Source organism: Carassius gibelio, chromosome B11 (genome assembly GCF_023724105.1).
Source record: "Carassius gibelio isolate Cgi1373 ecotype wild population from Czech Republic chromosome B11, carGib1.2-hapl.c, whole genome shotgun sequence".
Lineage (NCBI taxonomy): Eukaryota > Metazoa > Chordata > Actinopteri > Cypriniformes > Cyprinidae > Carassius > Carassius gibelio.
In genome coordinates, this window is record NC_068406.1 from 21,591,704 (window position 1) to 21,611,971 (window position 20,268).

The 20,268-nt window shown below is 38.3% G+C and overlaps 2 protein-coding genes across 4 annotated transcripts; one reads left to right on the forward strand and one right to left on the reverse strand.

Moving 5' to 3' along the window:
* Positions 1 to 853: 853 nt before the first annotated feature.
* med16 (mediator complex subunit 16) lies at positions 854 to 9,165 on the reverse strand. 2 transcript variants are annotated; one of them, XM_052568959.1, is made up of 14 exons: positions 8,702 to 9,165; positions 8,392 to 8,499; positions 7,151 to 7,320; positions 6,638 to 7,069; positions 6,051 to 6,156; positions 5,261 to 5,416; positions 4,960 to 5,177; positions 4,682 to 4,888; positions 4,377 to 4,587; positions 3,013 to 3,146; positions 2,731 to 2,923; positions 2,413 to 2,626; positions 1,852 to 1,935; positions 854 to 1,213 (listed from the first exon to the last, which is right to left on the reverse strand). In XM_052568959.1, exons 1-14 carry the CDS (start codon positions 8,841 to 8,843, stop codon positions 1,087 to 1,089), a joined length of 2,502 nt encoding a protein of 833 aa, XP_052424919.1. In that variant the 5' UTR covers positions 8,844 to 9,165; the 3' UTR covers positions 854 to 1,086. The 2 variants fall into 2 exon arrangements, with proteins under 2 accessions (XP_052424919.1, XP_052424917.1); XM_052568957.1 differs by having other exon boundaries at positions 8,660 to 9,165.
* Positions 9,166 to 10,338: 1,173 nt separating this feature from the next.
* On the forward strand, positions 10,339 to 20,229 carry LOC127968080 (membralin). Of its 2 annotated transcripts, none has more exons than XM_052568960.1 (11): positions 10,339 to 11,652; positions 12,661 to 12,954; positions 13,979 to 14,141; positions 15,151 to 15,261; positions 15,893 to 16,015; positions 16,105 to 16,205; positions 16,706 to 16,763; positions 16,912 to 16,995; positions 17,136 to 17,268; positions 17,737 to 17,836; positions 17,921 to 20,229. In XM_052568960.1, the coding sequence occupies exons 1-11, from the start codon at positions 11,443 to 11,445 to the stop codon at positions 18,590 to 18,592; spliced, it is 2,049 nt and encodes a 682-aa protein (XP_052424920.1). In that variant the 5' UTR covers positions 10,339 to 11,442; the 3' UTR covers positions 18,593 to 20,229. The 2 variants fall into 2 exon arrangements, with proteins under 2 accessions (XP_052424920.1, XP_052424921.1); XM_052568961.1 differs by having other exon boundaries at positions 10,620 to 11,652; positions 13,979 to 14,087.
* Positions 20,230 to 20,268: the final 39 nt, after the last annotated feature.

Genomic DNA, 20,268 nt, shown 5'->3' on the forward strand with positions numbered 1-20,268 from the left:
AAAAACATTAATTTAATTAATTTTAAATCACTGCCTTCTATTGTAATATTTTAAAAGGTAATTTATTCTAGTAATGCAAAGCTGAATGTTCAGTATCATTACTCGAAGTCTTCAGCATCACATGATCCTTGACAAATCATTCTTATATGCTGATTTGCTGCTAAAGAAACATTCTTTTTATTATCATTGTTAAAAGCAGATGTGCTGCTTATGAGTTTTGTGGAAACGTGTGGTTTATCTCAGTCGTTATTGAATTGAAAGCTCAAACTGCATTTATTTGAAAAAAAAAATATTTTGTATCTTTATAAATCTCCTGTGTCACACATTGCTGAATAAATTCATTTCAATAAATAAATAATTACTGACTCCAAACATAATGTTAAATGAAAAATTATCATGATCTTAAAAATCTACCCGTTTATGGTTTTTAATGAGCTTTGGGGCATTCTGGCTGTAACCACTGATTTTGAAATGAATTGTCTGTCTTTGCTCTCAGGTGGTCTGCGTACAGGGATCAACTATGGTTGAACTGAAAGGAAAAAGTGTGAACCTCCGGCAAGCTGCTGCAACTGAAGTCCTGGAGAGATGCCAGACGGCCCGCTGACGGCCCGCTGACCGTGTCTCTGCTGAGCACCCCGTGCCGTGATGACCTCCTAAATCAGAGCCAATGCACAGTGCCTGTCCAACACACTTTTCCCCTTGATTTCACACCGATTCCTGTGGGCACATGCTCATACTGTGGCTGTCAACTTCTAATGGTCTGTTGCCGACAAAATCAGTAAGGCATCTTTTGTATCTGATCCAAGTGCACACACACAGCAGTGAGAAGTGAACACACCATGAAGACAACCTATTTTATTAGAAAAATCTTTATTATGCACTACAACATTAAATGCATGGTTCATATTTACAACAGCAAAGAAAACAAGACATTATTCCCGCTCTCGCAAGACACTGAGGCTGGGAGAAAACCAGGACATGTTTCTAAGAAAATAAAGGTTGCTTTGTTGTAAAGATCTATACGGTGTTCAGCATGAGAGAACCTTGCAGCTTAGACATTTTCCCAGCATTCAGGCGACCCGGGCTTTATGTTAGTGTGGAGGGGATTCTTCTCCAGAGACCTCCACACAGACAGTTCTTGATCCAGCGCTGCTCCCACTGTCTCATGGCGTTGGTTTTATTTGGGGATCTCAGCATGGTGACACAGCCACACCTAAACAGACCACAGAGACAGAAGCTCATTGAGGAGTGTCCCGGGACAGCCGCCAGCATCATATGTGAAGATGAAAGATTTGCAGACTCGACCGACCCACAAAAGAACATAGCATGAAAGGCTTATTTTTTTATTTTTTGAAAGGCCGACAAATCTATTTGATCAGTGAAATTGTTTTGAAATAAATTAATGCTTTTACTCAGCAGTGATGCAATAAATGGATCAAATGTGACAGTAAAGACATCTATAAGTCAAAAAGTTTTTCTTTTGAACTTCATATTCTTCAAAAAAATCCTGAAAAAACATCACAGTTTCCACAAAACTAATAAGCAACACATCTGTTTTCAACACTGATAAAAGAAAAATTCTTGAGCAGCAAATCAGCATATCAGAATGATTTCTGAAGGATCGTATGACACTGAAGACTGGAGTAATGATGCTGAAAATTCAGGTTGCCATTGCAGGTATAAATGACATTTTAAATATATATATATGTATACATTATATGTATATCATATGCATATGACATTAATCACATAACATTTTAAAGTGTAATTGTATAATGTCATTAAAATACTAATTTAAAACACATTTTAAAGGCATTCTGAACTCATTTGAAATTTCATTCCAAACAATACCTGGTGCAGGCTTTGCTGTCCTCTGTTGGAGAGATGCCCAAATGTAAACATCGCAGGTGGTCCATCCTCTGAGATGCTGGACTTCTGAAACGACACCAATCAAAGAGGAAATGCATTAACCACCGGCAACAATTAAACCTATCATCAGACAATTTTGTGTCAAATTAGTTCATGTAACAAATACTATGGATTCAGTCAGTTTTCAGTCATTAAAATCTGAAATGTGCGTGAAACAAATGGCAGGGACCCTATGATGTGGAAAACTTGGACGGAATCACAGAACCCATTAAAATGGAATGTCATGGAACTTGTCACTTTAATTTGAGATTTTTAATGCAAGATTTACATACCTGAACACTATTCGAAAGCTATTGTTTACTAACAATTATTAAAAGCATTAACAATTAACTTATTTCATTTATTTATATATTTTTATTATCAAAAAGTTAAATAAAAATTATAAAAAAAAAAAACATAAAATTCTACTTACTGAAATATTGATACTGTGACAACACCACTAAAAAGATGTATTTTTGTGTGAACTAAGCCATAACGGCTCACCTGAACACCTCCACCTGTGCGTTAGGGTTGACTCCGGGCAGGGTGTACGGTTTGCCGAACTGCAGTCTGAGTGGGTGTTTGCTCTGGACCTTAGTGATAACACCGTCGTTGATGGGCAGCCAGTCCATGCTGGGTACCAGGAGCTGACTGGGCAGCAGACAGCACTCATCAATCAACGTCTCATCAGGGTCCTGCGGGTGACTCTCATCTCGAGCTGCCAGTCAAAAGAAAAGAGCAAAACAGAGTTCATTTTTTTAACCCATTTAACAGCTCAACTGACATGTTGGCTCAAAGCCTGAAACAGGGTCTAAAACTCACAGCAAAGCCAGAGTTTGGTGAGCAGGCGGAAGAGCAGAAACATGCTGTCTTGGTTGTCAGATGTGGCCGTGTAGATGGGCAAACAGCCTGGTTTTAACAGGCCCCAAATACGGATCATCACCAGCATCTCTCGGAGCATGCCCAGAGACGCTCCGTCCCGCAGGAACCCAAACCCTGGACGCACGATGGAGCCCTGCAAAGATATTCAGTCATAAAGCAGCACGTTAAACTCAAAATTGGCAGCCTCATGACTGCTGGTAAAGGTCGTCTAGTTGAGCTCACCTGGTTGGGCAGGTTGGCCAGTAGATAAAGAACAAAGTCTCCCACCCACTGAATGAGCTGCTGGAGGGATTGCAGGGGTGGTCCGTCCAGAACAAACTCCTCTGTCTTCAGGTTGATCATCACCTTATCAATATCTGAACACATTAAATGATCAGAAATTTCCATTGATGTGCATTCACATTCACAAGTTTTTGTCTATTGTCAATAGCAGTGTTGGGGTAACACATTACAATAATGTGAGTTACGTAATCAGATTACTTTTTCATTTACAGTTAGTTACTTTTTCAAACAAGTTACTCTGTTCTCCCATTTATTCCCTGACACCTTTCCTGTTGCTGGGTTGAGAGAAATTGCGGGTCAGGTCACTTCCTTCAGACTAAAGCTTATTAATTTCACATTTTGGGCAGTTTTACTAAATAGGGCCAATTAGCGCAAGAGCGCAATTCCGAAACAGTGTCGATGGGTGTGGATATTTCTGTGGGTGATTTACTAACAATGCGCAAATTAAAGGAACACAGACGCAACATCTCATTTACATATTGACCAATGCAATATACCAAGCGCAACGCAAGATAGCATAGTTGCAAATAAAGAATAAAGAAGCCACAGAACGTTGAAAAGAACCGGAAGCTAAAAAAATTAAGATTTGCTAAGTTGCTTAGTTTTTTGATAGACCTGAAACAATTTTTGGGGAGTTATATAATGGCACAAAGGTCAGTAATCTGACAAGCGCAAACATTGGTGATTCATTTGAGTACTCTCCTCCCATAACTTTTGCATCTAAAAGGGAAACTCCTAAAAATGCATATTCGATAAGATCAGGCTCAAAAATAATGGTCCACGCCTTTTCAGTGCTAATTTGTCACTGCGCATCTTTTTTTTCTTTTTTTTTTAAATGACCAATCATTTCGCTAAACAAGACCCTTATTCTTTGGCTGGGATCGTGTAGAGCCCTTTAAAGCTGCACTGAAACTACAATTTGGACCTTCAACCCATTGGCTCCCATTGAAGTCCACTATAGCGAGAAAAATCCTGGAATGTTTTCCTCAAAAACAAAACGTTTTCTGTTGGTCAGTGCGGCAATTCCAAACTTGAGCAATGGCAAAATCTGCATGTGGACCTTTTTTGCCCTTGAAAGAAACTCCCACTGAAATGAATGAATTTGACCTCACCTTTATAGTATCAAAACAACAAAAGAGACCGGATGGGCAAAACTGAAGTACGGAGGTCACGATTATGAATTTTGTTTTGTTTAATTGTCATACAATTACAATGCAAGTCTAATACATTACTTTTTATTTACACCTTATGATTACTTTCATGCTCTGAAAACAAAGAATAATATGAAAATTTTTTGTTGTTACCGGTGTCAGTGTTTTTGGCACAGATCTCAGAGAGACGGTCTCCGGGACTCTTGTCGGGGGTGTTGAGCACATGAGGTCTCAGTAAAGACTTCAGCGTGGAGCTGATGGCGATGAGGAGCAGTTTAGCGTGGAAGTCACAGGCTCTTGCTGCAGTGGCAGAGGAGAGTTTACACAGAGACGCCTTCACTGCCACTATACGGGTGGACAGAACCTTCATCACAAGCCATGAAAGAGAGAAAAACCACAATAAAGTCAAAATGAAATCGATTTGAAGTCAAAGTCTCTGTAATACTATAATGATCTACCTGCTGGAGCGCTTGGTTTTGTCTCATGTACTCCTCATGAAGCTTCTCCAGAAGGTTATGCACCATGCTCGGCTGCGCGTGCAGCAGCACGTCCCACCAATCGTACCCCGTCACCATGCAGTACTCCAGGAGGAACAGCAGGTGCCGCAGGAGTGTGTTCATGTCCAACATTTGGCCCATGGATGGAGACACTCGGATCATGTGCAACTGAAATCAGACGAGGTGAACTATAAGATCTGAGGGCGCTTCTGTCGCCACTAGGTGTCAAGCCATCATACCTTCCCATGATTGTCCACTCCCACCAGAGCCAAAGATGTCCAGGAGAACTGAAGGGCTTTGAAGTGCAGCGTCGGGCCGCCGGCTCTCTGACGTTTAATGGCAGGTTCTTCTCCCACACGCTGGGAGGAACCAGAGGAACCGTAGAACACTCCCATGGTGTGCAGGGAAAGGCGATGGAGAATCTGGATGCTGCCATCATGGAAGGCCAGGGCAAGACCTAAGCACAACAAAATTATTATCAACCAAAGCACTCTTAACCCTACGTTCGTTGGAATAAGAGAAAAAGTGTCAAGGATGTACCGAGGCCTGGGAAGAACTTGGTATCTGAGGCGACTTTGAGATCAGTGTTGGAAATGGAGATGGGGAGTTTAGGCAGAGCGACAGCAGACACACGGTCCAGATCATTGGTCGCTGAGAGGATACGCCACTTCAGAATCATCGGCTGCTTTTCACCCACTGCGGATGGCGGGAAAACAAACAACAACCATTTTAACCCCTGATGACTTCAGGGAAATAATAAAGTATAAAGAAGCTTAATATGTACATTTATGTAATATATTGCTTACAATAACAACATTAAATGCAATAATATTTAAATAGTGGGTAACACTTTAGAATAAGGTTCCATTAGTTAATGTTAGTTTACTACTTTTGTTAACATGAACTAAGCAAGAACAATCCTTCTACAGCATTTATAAGTCTTAGTTCATGTTAATTTCAACATTTACTAATGCATTATTTAAATCAAAACTTGTGCTTGTTAACATTAGTTAATGCACTGTGAATTACCATGAACTAACAATGAATAACTGTATTTTCATTAACTAACATTAACGAAGATGAATGAATACAGTAATAAATGTATTATTTATTGTTTGTTCATGTTAATTAATACATTAACTAACATTAACTAATGGAACCTTATTCTAAAGTGTTACCAAATAGTGTAAAAAAGAAAGTAAATGTTTATGTATCATTTGTTGTCTTGCCTTTACAAACACTGCATTATAGTCATTTCTACATTTTAAAATTAAAAAGCGTGTAATACTGTAATGTTACACTCTTCCACATCTGGTTTAATGTAACTTACCCACAGGTGATCGGTGTTGAAAGATATTATTAACTGGGAGACCCTCCTTCCGCAAGGACCAGCACTCTACAATGCTGCCCATCTGACTGGACGCACAGAGCAGCACCTTCACAAAACATCATTTGATTCAGCAAGGATGAAAGTGAAGACATTAATAAATGTTACAAAAAATTATATATCAAATAAATGCTGTTCTTTTGAACCTTCTGTTCATCAAATATTCCTGAAAAAAAAAAATCCTATTAAATTCTACTGTGATAAAAATGTTTCTTGAGCAGCAAATCAGCATATCAGAATGATTTCTGAAGGATCATGTGACACTGAAGTATGGAGTAATGATGCTGGAAATTTAGCTTTGCATCACAAGAATAAACTACATTTTAATAAACATCAAATAAATGCAACTTTTTCTTACTGACCCCAAACGTATATATAGATTAATATTTTACACAAATCTATACTATTTTGTCTAAAAATTACAACATTTACATTTAAAACATTAAAAAAAAAAGAATTACTTTGAAATACTAAATTGATTTAATGCATCACAATATTATAATGTCTGTTTTGAATGCTCATCATCTCACCTGTTCGGAGTTTTCGCGTGTGAGGAATTTAAGGTGAGTGACAGCGGGGTATTTGTCTCTCCGGACGGGGTCGGTGGTGCAGCGCATGAATAGCGAGGGCAAGAGCTCGGTGTCGATGCGGCACTTCTCGTTCACCACGCTCACACACACTTTATAGAACTGCACCGGAGAAGAGCTGCTGCCATCGGTGGCCGCCACCACTATATTCCCGCCGCCTGTGAAGGCGATGTCAGCCAGCGCCACGCGGCCCCTCAGTCTGCACAGGCTCTCGCTGGCCGTCAGCAGGGTCCCGTTCGGCTTTAACAGTGACACGGTCACCAGACCACTCACCGTCACCGCTAACCAGCCCTCCATGGGCTTCCCTCCAAACAACGTGAGAGAGGGAGAGAACTTCACCCGGGAAAACTTCTCTCCAAAGTTCGTAGAGCCAGACTGAGGAGAAACAAGGACATCAGGGTGTTATTTAGTTATATTTGCATGTTTATTTAGTAGATGATAAGTAGCTTTCCTTGCCTTTTCAACATGCAGGGCGAGTTTAACTCCATTGTGTAACCATGAGAGGGCTACGATCGGGTCTCCGTCCACTGAGCTGCTCTGTGTGCACTCCCAGCTGTTCACCAGGTGCTCTGTCATTCCCCAACACTTGATCTGACCATCTCCATCAGCAGACAACAGCCTCGAACCTGGCGCAGCGCAACACACACAACCACACGATGATGACACTGAGATCACTTCAGATCGGTTTGAGTCAATCTCAAGAAACCGCCTCATTAACACCAAATCTAAAAGTACAAAATACTTTGCATCAAGAAAATAATTTTTTATTGCATTGTGATCCTTATGATAACAAAAGTTTTTTTTCAGTATTATTATTAATACATTTTTACAGTCGTTTTTAATATCTTGTATTGGCTTTTATTTTTATATTTTCATTTTCATTAATTTTGTTAGGTGTGTTGTTATTTTTAGATTTTTTTTAGCTTTGTAATTCTCATTTCAGACTTTGTTATAATATTATATTTTAGTGCAGATTTTAGTTAATTGCCAAGGCAATATTTCTAGTTTAGTTTGAGTTTATCATTTAATATTTATATTCCATTTCAGCCAAATTTCAGTGGTTTAATTTTGGATAACATAAATAAACCTGATTTGCAGTCATTTGGTTCCATTGTACTTTTGTTCTTATGTTTCTCTAATCCCTCAAATGAAAACGAAGGAAATATTTCTAGTAAAATACATTAATAATCTCCAAAATAACTTTACTTAAATTGTATATTATTTATTCAATACAGTGGCATCTATTGTTCTGTCTCTAATTTATGCGATCTAAATAAAATCCTTACATTGCAATAACTTCTCTGCACTGTAATTTTATTTAGAGTGCATAAAATATGGAACCAAAATACTGCAAATCAGGGTTATTATCGTTATCAAAAATTAAAGCTACTGAAATGCATAAATAAATCACAATATAATCAAAATCATTACATTGCAGTAATACACTAAAACTACTGTATTACAATAAAGACAATATCCATTTTGAATACCAACAATTGAAGAAGGAGAAAGAATTTACAATTACATGACGGTAACAGGATCTGTGATTTAAATGTGCTTATTTTGGAAACAATGTTGTATGCATAATCCTTCTTTATGCAAAAAAATAATTCTCTGTTTTCATTTTTTTTGGAGTGAAATATGACCATGACATTTTCACCCATTTCATGTTTCATATATTAATCACGAATACTAACCCGACTGGTCCCATTCCAGGCAGGAAATGACCTCATTGTGACCAGAGTTGATGGAGTTCACATCCCAGGGGTGATCAGTGTCAATGACGTGTATCATATGACTCAGATCTGCAGCAGAAAAGCCATCATTTCATAAAATAACTACCCCGTTGTTATTTTTGTTGATTCAGTATCTGATCATAAAAACAGTGATGATCTACATATCCAATCTCTAACAGAGAACCAGTTGAAAGTGTATGCTTTTCTTCATCATTCATTTATAACTCACCAACAGGTGTGATAATATTGGTAATAAAGGCATTGTCCAGACCTTTGTCATCCTCCTCATTCTTCAGGTCCGTGGTGAAGGCGATGAGGTTTCTACAGGACCAGGCGCACACCAAAGGGATGGACGGGCAGTGATTGCTCTTGGGTCTCTTCTCCCACTCGCAAACATACGCGATCTCCATCATACGATTAATTAAACTGAAGGTTATGAGCACTGGTACCTTTACTCGATAGACGATCGCTGTGCAAGTTAACGTTAGTAGACGCAACCGCTTAGCATACCTGATGCTGGCAAAAACACAGTAAACTGAAGGGGATAACAGTTATAAAACTACACCGTCTGCTTTTAAGGTAGAAAAGAAAGAAATGTGTTAAGGTAAAGCTGCCCTAGCATTTCGACATCTATTTTATTTTGAATAATATTAGCTACTCTTTGAAGCGGCACATCACTGACTGTCTATGTTCGTCGCTACTTTCCGCGTTTAGAGAGTCGACTACGAGTTTTCGCCCCCTACTGGACTGGAGGACGAATATATGTCTGTATGTATGTATGTGTATGCGTGTGTGTGTGTGTGTGTGTGTGTGTGTGTGTCTATATATATATATATATATATATATATCGGATATATACATTTGTAATTTTATTTAGAGTGCATAAAATATGGAACCAAAATACTGCAAATCAGGGTTATTATTGTTATCAAAAAATTAAAGCTATTGAAATATGGCGAAAATAAAATATCAAATAAAATAAATTGCAATCAGATTGAATTCTACCGTTATTACTTTTGTTGATGCAGTACCTGATCATAAAAACAGTGATGATCTACATAGCCAATCTCTAATAGAGAACCAATTATATTCTTAAGAATGTAATCGTAACAGACCCAGACCTCTTAGTGCTGTGTAGATTGCTTACAAATTGTAATCTTTACTGATTACAGGTTGCATGATGAAAACTGTAGTTAGTAACATATTGTAGGTTACTATTTTAGGTCATGCATTCTAATTACTTTTTAGATGACTTTTTATCTAACTTGTTTCAAACGTACTATTAAACGTGCCATATTGATTATAGGAATAATAGTTATAAAACTACATGCATACAGTATTTATTAACTTGCATGATTATTTGTTTCATGCATGGTCTTATTGCTTGAGACGTGCTTTCCTTTCAAATTTAGAAGCATGGTTGCAAATTAATTTGCCTAGTATTTATGAATATAGTCAAAGCTAAATGGTTGGACACAGGATTTTTATAAAGGAGAATTTAAAAGAAGAATTTGAGCTAATCAAGAAGTTATGAATCATTTACTGCTGTTGTGTGAATAATATGTAATCATGTTATAATCCATTAAAAGTAACTGTAATCTGATTTTGAACATTTCAAAATATAATAAACTCTATACTATAATAAAAAAACTATAAAAAATAACAAGTAACGTTAGCTCATGTCTCCAAGAAAAATAATAATAAATACATTTTTCTTATTGTACAAAGTGAATTTTTTTTGCAATGCTTTATTTCATTTTAAATGTTTTGTTAATTTCCATTTATTTGTTGTATATTGAAATTAAGTTTTTATTTATGATCATCCCACCACAACCGGGCGCTCTGCTAGTTTAATGTTAGAAATGGTACTTCCACCGAGTAAAATGCGCCTTAGTTGCTGTACTCATAGACGTCTATGGCTGTACTGGCTAGCCCTTCCTCTCTTCAGAAACTTGACGACCAGTTTAACAATAACTTATAAACAATGAGCTATATTTTAATACTGAATTTAAGTTAAATATATTACTGTGATTCAATTAAATGACAGGAAAAAAATTACAAATTGTAAAAGTTCCTCGTTAGGGTTCATATCAAACAGGGTGGGGAACCGTTAAATTTTTTGCTTGGTTAAAAATCACGTGACTCAATGTCACGTGACTAACCGCGGAAGTGTGACCATAGTGGAAAAGCTTCCCTCGTTAAAAGCTTCTTTGCTGCTACTCCCAAGTCAGCTCCGCTCCAGAAAATGGTTGTGTAAACAGATGGTCTGTACGACAGGTTGCAGTCGCCGCAATCGGATGATCCTGGCAAGATATCTTCAAGTAGTCGAGGCCTTATTTAATCGAATATTGTCAGCGTAATAAGAAGAGGTGTTTGTTTAAACGCAACCTGAACATACGGGTTCCTCAGAGGAAACTCGGTTAACTTGTTAGCTCACCACTGCTAGCAAGACGTGCTTGCGTGATATTCCAGGGTTCTTTATTTTTAAGCACTCAGTTTACAACGTCTGAGCGATATTCTGTTTCCAAACCGGAGTGAATGTTATGCATTCAGCTGGTGTTTGTAGCAATAACTGCGCAAGTTAGCAAGTTTGGCTAGTTTGATTGGAGTGACAGTGTATGCAGGAGGCCTGAGTCACATCTGCAGGACGTATTTACTCTAAAACATATTTCAACAGCCTGAGATGCTTCTCTCGTTTTACAGTAGATAAACTACACGATTATCAGCTGTGTTCGATGCTCTAAAGATTTAGAAGTTTGCTAGCTCGCTAGATTATGGCATGGTAGGAGTGGAAGATACCTTGCCCACCAACATCCTTCCACAATTCAGCATCTCTCGTGGTGTTTTAGTTGCGATATCTGAAGCTCAGTCCAGATTTGGAGAAGCAGGATCATCATCTGCATGTGCTGATGTAGTGTAACTGGCCTGCTCATTTGGATCTGCGCACTTTGCTGTCTGCTTGACCTCACAGCTGGGCTTTCTCCTTATCAAGATACTGAACAACGACCAACCATGTCTGACAACCAAGGCAATGTGAACAACGTCCCACTGAACAATAACGGCGGGCCGAACCGGATCCGGAACCCCGCGATGAACCAGAACCCTTTGATCAACGTGCGAGACCGACTCTTCCACGCCTTGTTCTTTAAAATGGCAGTCACGTACGCCAGACTCTTCCCACCATCCTTCAGACGAATATTCGAGTTCCTCGTCTTGTTAAAGGTGAACTTTGACCTCTTTTAATGTATATTGTACATTTAAACCGTAGTGATCCTTCCCAGAAGCCCTACACATGCTGAGTTTTGAATGTTTATCTTCCCTCACCAGTTAGCATGCAGAATGCTGTGCTCCCTAAACATCAGGATGGATGCTGTTTATCAGTATCATTTATATGCCAACTAACCTATGGCTTTAGGTCTTACCTGTTAGCTTTATCCTGTTTGCTACTTTTGCTTAAGTCAAAATCAGTGGAGTATCTGGTTTCATTTTACTGAACTAAATTGGTTTATTACTGCTGCAACATCTCATACAAATTATAAAGCTATGGAACCGCTACATAAGTTATAGGAAATATTATTTATTTATTGGCTGTTAGTAGAAAATGTGACATTATCTAACCACTGTCTTTGAGTAATTTTCATTTATTTGTATTTTTAATCATTTTGTATTTCAGCTTTAGTTGTATTTATTTTAGTACGTCAAGTAAAACTAAGACATTTTGCCTTTGCAACTGAACTGCAATTTTTTCTTTTTTTTTTTTAGATAAGTTTTGCTTTATTTCAGTTACCTTTTCTTTTCTTTTTTTGAATGTTTGAGTTAACTATAATAACACTTTTGTTGGACACAGGTTTGTTTATATACAGAATGTATAATTTATTTTATTATTTTTTTAAAAATCCATTCGTTTTTGATGAAAATTTTAACATTTGTGACATATTAGAAATCCTTAAAAAATGCTTTTATGTCTGCAATATACTCAATTAGCATGAATTAATTAAGTGAATCTCATCCTATGTTTAGCAAAACAAAAAAAACATGGTATCATGAAAAAAGTCTGTAATGATTCAGATGATATCAATTTCAGTGTAAGTTTCAGTATTTTGATTTATTGATATAAAAAAGAGGAATTATTGTTATGCGAGTGCAATGATTAATGCTTAATTGTTTCCTGTTCTGTAGTTTTTGTACACCTTTTTAATTCCCCTTAATTTCATGTCATTCGACTGGCAGGCGTTGTTTATGCTCTTCATCCTGGCCTACATCCACATTGCCTTCTCGCGCTCTCCAATCAACTGCCTGGAGCATGTGCGGGAGAAATGGCCCCGCGACGGCATCCTGCGTGTGGAGATCCAGCGCAACTCCAGCCGTGCACCCATCTTTCTGCAGTTCTCCGAGACGGAGGGAATCCAGGGCCTCATGAAGGAAGCAGAGGACGGAAGTGAAACCAGACAGCCAGTGGTGCCCACAGACCCTGAAGAGGAGGAAGAGATGACCATGGAGATGTTTGACAACAGCACAGTACAGGTGAGTTTGTTACACAGCTACAGGAAAACAAGGATAGGGAGCCATTCATCATTCATTAAAAAATTGCGAATTATTATTTAATTATCCAGTCTCCTGTTGTCCCAAACATATATGCTGTTAACATATCAAATCAAAATTAAATTCTTACATTTGTTATTGTTAATTTATTGTCCATAATAAATTACCATCTAAAACTGGTCCTCACACATGGATTTATGGTGCTTTTATAAAGTTCTTTTTAACTTGCCATAGATTTTTTTATAGAAAAGAAATGCATACATTTTTTTATTTTATTTTGTTATTTTTGTGTGTGTGCTCCTTTCAGCTGTTTTCTATAAAATCTTATAGAATTCATGTGAAAATAGTTGGGTGGGATGCAATTGCCCAACAGTAAATCAATATTATAATTTCTAATATTTGTTTATTTAAATAATTGTAGTTGTATTAATTTATTTAATGTACTGTAACTATTACCACTAATAAAAATAAGTCACTTGTTATAATTATTAATAATACTATTTTAAATGAATACTATTGTTCGATATAGAATGAATGCATATGTCAATGTTTGAATATGTATCAGAAGAGTAAATCAATATTAATTTCTAAATTCAATATTTGTTAATTGAAATATTGTAATTGTTTTAGGTCTAATAATATAATATTAGATACTGTAGCTACTACTAAGAAGATGGATATTTATGTTATTATTTATTATTAAGTATATAAAATACATAATATTCTACAGTAGAATTACGTATAACTTCCATCTGGTTCCAAGTTGGATGTGCTTTTGGTGCTTCTACTGTTTGTATTGTCTTTTTTATATTTTTTGTTTTTGATGTTTTTTTTGTGTGTGTGTCTGTGGGAGCTACTTGTATAAATAGCATACTTTTTTGGAAGATCCTGGTTGTCAGTTAATAATGATATATTATTAATAGATGGATTTCTTCCACTAAAATGGCCCTTGTTGTCCAGATCGTTCTGACAGATTCTGCCCTTTGTCTCTTTCTCACACATACAGTTTGAGCTGGACATCGAGCCCCGTCTGAATCCGTCGATGAGTGGCGGTGTTCCTGGCTCCAGCCTGAATGAATCCCAGGATCTGTCCTTCAGCCAGGCCCCCTCTAAAGGTATGCAGCCGCTGAGGGAGACTGTCTCCGAGATTGAGATGCTAACTCGAGCAGGTAAACATCTCAAATACGCCCCACTCCGTAGCCATCTGGTTCTCTCCTCCTCCTCTTCCTCCTGTGTGACTTCATTCCCTCTCGTCCCTCCATCAGGTGCCGCCCTTCTCACTTCTCGCCCCCTGCTCAGATTTCCTTTCTGTTCCCACATTATTCCCTTACCCTTCCCAGAGGCCACATGTGCTGCGCGAGTCACATGGCTTCAGAAACGATCACAATGGTCTTTTGTAAGATAAGATGTCAGAGGGTCCCGTATACTGTCATTTGTTAATTTAGATCAGTGGTTCTCAATTCCAGTCCTCCCGCCCCCAGCTCTGCATATTTTGCATGTCTCTCTTTTAAACATACCTGATTCAGATAATCAGCTCGTTGTGCGTGAACTGTGTTCCCTGCTCCCTGAGCAGGGGAAATCTGTTGAAGTTTACCTCACTTCGGAACATTCATTCACCGATTTGCGCTGCGCAATGACAAGTGTGACGACGTATATCTCTAAATAAATACAATATAAATTCACGTCTCCAATGAACTTCGAACTGGAATCATGGTGGAGTAGCCTGTGATGTCCACTTCGCAGGGCACTTACGTTAAAATAGAACATACGTCTGAAGACATAAAAGAAACATACAACATGTGCAGAGCAGGGGGTCGCAAAGACTGGAATTGAGAACCACTGGTTAAGATACAGATTAACAGTTTCCAAACCTGACATCTGGATGCACATGAGTTATTTAAAATGTGTACAATGAGCAGGACGGTTTCGGGGGGTCAGTCCCCCAAATTAAAGCTTCAAACCCTGAAGGAAGGATCTTTTAAAAGTACATATTATAAACACTTTCTTTTGAATATTGAATAAAAAGAAAAATCAATGACAACATAGTTTATTTTTATTATTAATACAGAAAAACGTTATAGTACCATTGTTGTGAAATAACAGAATTGTAGAAAAATAGTAGAATTTCTAAATTCAATAAAGTTGTCAGCATTTATCGGTGTTTGTGTTTATGTGCAGTGTGGCCCCAAGAAGAGTATATTGTTGAATATTCTTTGGAATATGGTTTCCTACGGCTGTCCCAGGCCACACGGCAGCGACTCAACATCCCTGTCATGGTGGTGACCCTGGGTGAGTACATCACACTCTCAAGAATATCAACAGAAAACCTGGCAAAACCCACAAAAGAATCGAATATTCTTCTATTATTGTAATATATTGTTATATTGTAATATTCTTGGGAATTATTACCACAAAATAAAAATTTTCAGTGTTTACTGATCTTCATGCTGTTTCAGTCACCTTATATAATCTATGCCTTTGTATAATAAACAGACTCATTTTTAATTTGGGGGTTGTGTTACATTGCATTGGTAACAAGCCCTACACAAGCTTTCTTGTTTGGGGTTGCCTGATATCAAACATTTAAAGACCCCAATCAGAGTTTTTCTCTTAAATGGGTACATTTAGTATACCAGGCGAGTTGACATTCTCTTGATTTGTGCTTATGTGAAAGTGCTGTTATTCTCATAAAATGGAAAATTAATAATAACTAAAAAATATAAAATCAATTAACAATTATTTTTGGAGTTCTATAAGAAGGTAATTCAGATTTGGAATGATATGAGAGCGTGTTAAATTTGAATTTTTATTGTATTTTTTTTTTGAGGGTGAGCTCTTCCTACAAGGCCAATAGACTTCATACATTTTTTTTAAATAGAAAGCATAAAGTTGCATTTAATCTCTCTCTGCCTGTCTGCAGACCCCATGAAGGATCAGTGCTTTGGAGATGGTTTCAGTCGCTTCCTCCTGGATGAATGTCTGGGTTATGACGATATCCTGATGTCCAGTGTGAAGGCTTTAGCAGAGAACGAGGAAAACAAAGGTAAATTAGACGTTCCCTTTTAAGAATGCCGTTTCCTTGGGAATGCCGTAACTATATAGTGATATACTTTTTTCTTTTTTTTTTTTAAGGGTTTCTGAGGAACGTGGTTTCTGGAGAACACTACCGATTTGTCAGTATGTGGATGGCTCGTACCTCCTACCTAGCAGCCTTTGTAATCATGGTTATCTTTGTAAGTACTTTCTCTACCGTAGCATCCCTTACTCAACAGTTGCTTGTTAGTGATTGGATAATATGTGATGTCATCACATTATTTCAGTTTGCGCATTTAGGTTATTAGTTTACCCAGAAATGTAAATTGATCATTTAGTTATTCCCATGAGTTTTATAAATGGAACGGATGGTAAAACTTTTACGTTTTTTATGAATGTGCCTAGAGTTTTCAAGTAAAAAAAAAAAGTTTAAAATCAGCTGAAAGTATTCTTAATGCTGCCTATGCACTAAATTCTGAATCTTCTAAGTCATATGATAGATTTAGGTATGAAACGGACTGAAATTTAAGTCATCATTTACTAAGGATCTTCCCCTTCCGTGAGGTGTTAACAGCTGTGACCAGGAGTTGAATTAAAAAAAAAAAAAAGCTCTGATTGGAAAAGATGGGAGAACTATAATATTTGAACTATTCCTTGCTGAATCAAATGGAAACTCAGTCACTTTTATTTTCTCTCTCAGACTCTATCCGTGTCCATGCTGTTGCGGTACTCGCACCACCAGATTTTTGTTTTTATAGGTAAGTTCCCATCATTCTCTTTGGTCTTCATTGGTGAAGAAACATTTATCATTATGTTCCATGATCAAGTCTGTAATACAGTCTATTATTTTAAGACTATTGTTTAAAATAGTTTCTAAGACTATCTCTGCTGTTCGGTTTTTCTCAGTGGACCTTCTCCAGATGTTGGAGATGAATATGACAATTGCCTTCCCTGCCGCCCCTCTCCTCACTGTCATCCTGGCTCTTGTGGGTAGGTACAGCTCACTGCTGGGGTTTGGAGAGATGTTCTCATTCATCCATCAACTATAATTTTCTTGACTTCATATATAACATAAATTTCTTATTAAAATGTCATTTGATTAAATACCCTGTTTTTGATCCTGTCTGCAGGGATGGAGGCCATCATGTCTGAGTTTTTCAATGACACAACCACTGCCTTCTACATCATCCTCATTGTTTGGTTGGCAGACCAATATGATGCCATCTGCTGTCACACCAATACGAGCAAGCGCCACTGGCTCAGGTATGTTATCAGCACAGGTAAATGTCAATGGCTCAGATCTCTTACCAGAATCCTCTGCTGATTTACATTGACTTTGAAAATCATTGACAAATAATTTTCTAGTATCACCTTCTACTGGAATCAATGTTGAGTTCCCAGAAGTGATATTTGTCTGGTGAATGTAGTGTAGGAGAATGGTTATTATGTGCAAACAGTGGGAAACTTGTGTAGTTTGCACATGTTCTGAGTTATTATACACATTATACATAAACACACACATTAACCCAATCTCTTCATGTAGTGTTCATGTAAACACTACATTCAGATTCATCATTTAGAATGAATTCAGATTGAAACAAAAGTTGTGCATGTAAACATGGCCAAAGTGAGCTCTTTATGTAGGGAATGGACACAAAGGCAGCTCATTAGATTGTTTTGGTGGTTAACACCACATACTGCATCTAAAAGATCTCTTGTGCTGTTTTCCAGATTCTTTTATCTGTATCACTTTGCCTTCTATGCGTATCATTACCGATTTAACGGCCAGTACAGCAGTCTTGCTCTGGTCACCTCCTGGCTCTTTATTCAGGTATCTTATTTCAGCTTTTTTTTTCAGTGTAGACAGTATAGAATTGCCCTAGCTCATAAGCTTTTTCGTTTTTGTCTTGTGCAGCACTCAATGATCTATTTTTTCCACCACTACGAGCTTCCCGCCATCCTGCAGCAGATCCGGATCCAGGAAATGCTGCTTCAAAATCAGCAGGTGGGTCAAGGAAACCAGACTGCATTGCAGGACAATCTCAACAATAACACTAGCAGTGCTGCGCCCGCCGTCCAGGCTAATGCAGCCGCTGATGCGAACACTAACGGCCAGGACCTGCAAGCTGCTCCCGACCAACCTCTCCTCGAAGCTCACAATGGCTTGGTGGTAAATACCGGTCTGCCCAGCGAACCATCAAACTCCGACCTCGACTGGATGGCCGAGATTGGCATTGGCCCAGACGTCCTGTCAGTTCCACACTTGGTCGACTCTCTTTCGGAGCCGGGAAGGATCGAGGAACCGGCGTCCTCTGGTTCAGGGGTAACAGAGCTGCATGCTTCGAACACTGCAGGAGAGAACCAAGTTGTAAATATTAGTGCAGCCACTGCTCCTGCGGGACAGAGTTGCGCTCAGGGTCTGGGTCCCCCTGGTGGTGGAGGAGGACAGATGGAATCCGAAACTTCCTCGCCAGTGACTTCACACACAGACTGCAGAGTTGCAGAAACGCTTAAAGGCGCCACGGACTGGGATGACAAGACGGAGACCAATAGCAAAAGCTCAGACTCCCACTCTACCCCGGCTTGAGTTGCACAGACCCCATTCTGAATGAATGAATCCATGCTCTACAGTCATCACCCCTCTCTGTAAATTATTCCAGAAGGCATCAAGAGGAGAAGCTGTGATGAAGCTTTATGTAATTACATCCTGGAAACCTCCGACGTGAACATGAAGCGTGCTGAAGCAGACGTCCGCCATCTAGTCATGTTCTTAAGAGTAAATTCGTATTGAATGGTCCAAATGATGCCATGTGTGAGGGTGTGATCATTTGAAGTCTTTATATGTGATTTTCTTTTTTTTAATGATTGAAACATTTAATACAGGGACTATTCAGTTTAAAACGTGATGTATCGCTCAATAATGGTACTTTTGTTTCTCCTGATTTTGGAGTTGCAGGTATCAGTGGGCTGCACAGGCAGCAGTCTTGCATTGAATCTGAATACAAGTCACACTTTGCACATCTCGTGCAAGGATTTTTTCGGCTTTCTTTCCATTCCTTTAATGGTATAACATTTAATGCTGCCTACTTGAAGCGGTGAAAATTAATTGAGTCATGTTAAAACTGTTTTGACCTCTACTACCATGTTCACTACAGCAGGCCACCAAAATGTTCGACCTGCCGTTGCATTCAGATATGGTGTGGTCCTAGGTGTGGAGCAGCTTGACTCCTGAATCCAATGCGGTCAGAATCAATGGTGGTCAGAGTGCTTTGATGTAGTTGAAGTGGACGTCAAAGCAACATTGTACTCCGAATAAGTCCTCCTTCCACATGATTCTCATGGCTTTGTAAACCTCATCAAGAGACATTTGTTCTGTGGTTAGTTTAGACAGAGATGTTGTCTTCTGCACAGACTCTTCAGTGAGTCTTTGGTTTTTCTTCAGGTCAAGTCTGGCTTTGAGAGAGATGGTGTATATATTATTGCCTTATGCTTCTTAAACTGAAGCATCATCAACCTTGTATTTCCGTCTTTGGCCAAGTACATTGGGGTCGATAGCCTTACCAGAGGCTTCAAAGCCAGTAGAGAGAATGGCAACCGAGGCAAGAATGAACATGTAGTTGCTTTAACAGAAAGATTTGGGAACAGCCGTAAGCAGTGAAAGTCAGACTGTGCTCATTTCACAGCATTGCAGCCCATCAGCTGAAGTCACTGATCCAAAAGTCTGTTGTTCATATTTTGCTTTTATAGAGGTTTCTCCATATGTTTTACTTGGGAAGATCAGAGGCTTGAATGATCTTTATTACCATTTGTAAAAACTTCACTAAATGCACCGCAAACTAAGAGAACAAACAAAGGAAACTGTTGTCTGTTGTGACACATGACTGTGGATGGGGATGGTCATTTAAAGGCTATGCAACAATATGGCAAGTAAAAGCCAGGCTCTGGATTTTTTTTTTTTTCTCAAATTGTGCAATATTTTGTAAGGCTCCGATCCATAAAGGATAATAGGTCTGAAAGAGTGATTTGTGGTTTTATGATCAGTTTCTCAATATTCTAATTTTTTTCGGTGCCTATTTGCCATCGTCTGAGGAAACAGATGATTGTAGTGTTTAGATGCATCGTGTAGGATGTCTTGACAGAAAATCTCAGTTCTGTGATCCTGTCATTCAAATGTATTTAACTGTAATGTTTGCATAAAGAGATGAAATTAATTTCCACTTAGAACTATTTGTTTTGTTTGTGGTTCTTTCAACTTCCGGTGGC

What these genes read in the sequence shown, in the direction of transcription:
- med16 (XM_052568957.1), bottom strand. Translation starts at nt 8,843, where the DNA reads ATGATGGAGATCGCGTATGTTTGCGAGTGGGAGAAGAGACCCAAGAGC. An exon ending in CCTGGAATGGGACCAGTCGG is followed by an intron (nt 7,321 to 8,391) that starts GTTAGTATTCGT and finishes GCGCTGCGCCAG; the next exon opens with GTTCGAGGCTGTTGTCTGCT. An exon ending in TCAACACCGATCACCTGTGG is followed by an intron (nt 5,417 to 6,050) that starts GTAAGTTACATT and finishes CGCCATCCGCAG; the next exon opens with TGGGTGAAAAGCAGCCGATG.
- LOC127968080 (XM_052568960.1), top strand. Translation starts at nt 11,443, where the DNA reads ATGTCTGACAACCAAGGCAATGTGAACAACGTCCCACTGAACAATAAC. An exon ending in TGAGATGCTAACTCGAGCAG is followed by an intron (nt 14,142 to 15,150) that starts GTAAACATCTCA and finishes GTTTATGTGCAG; the next exon opens with TGTGGCCCCAAGAAGAGTAT. An exon ending in AGAGAACGAGGAAAACAAAG is followed by an intron (nt 16,016 to 16,104) that starts GTAAATTAGACG and finishes TTTTTTTTTAAG; the next exon opens with GGTTTCTGAGGAACGTGGTT.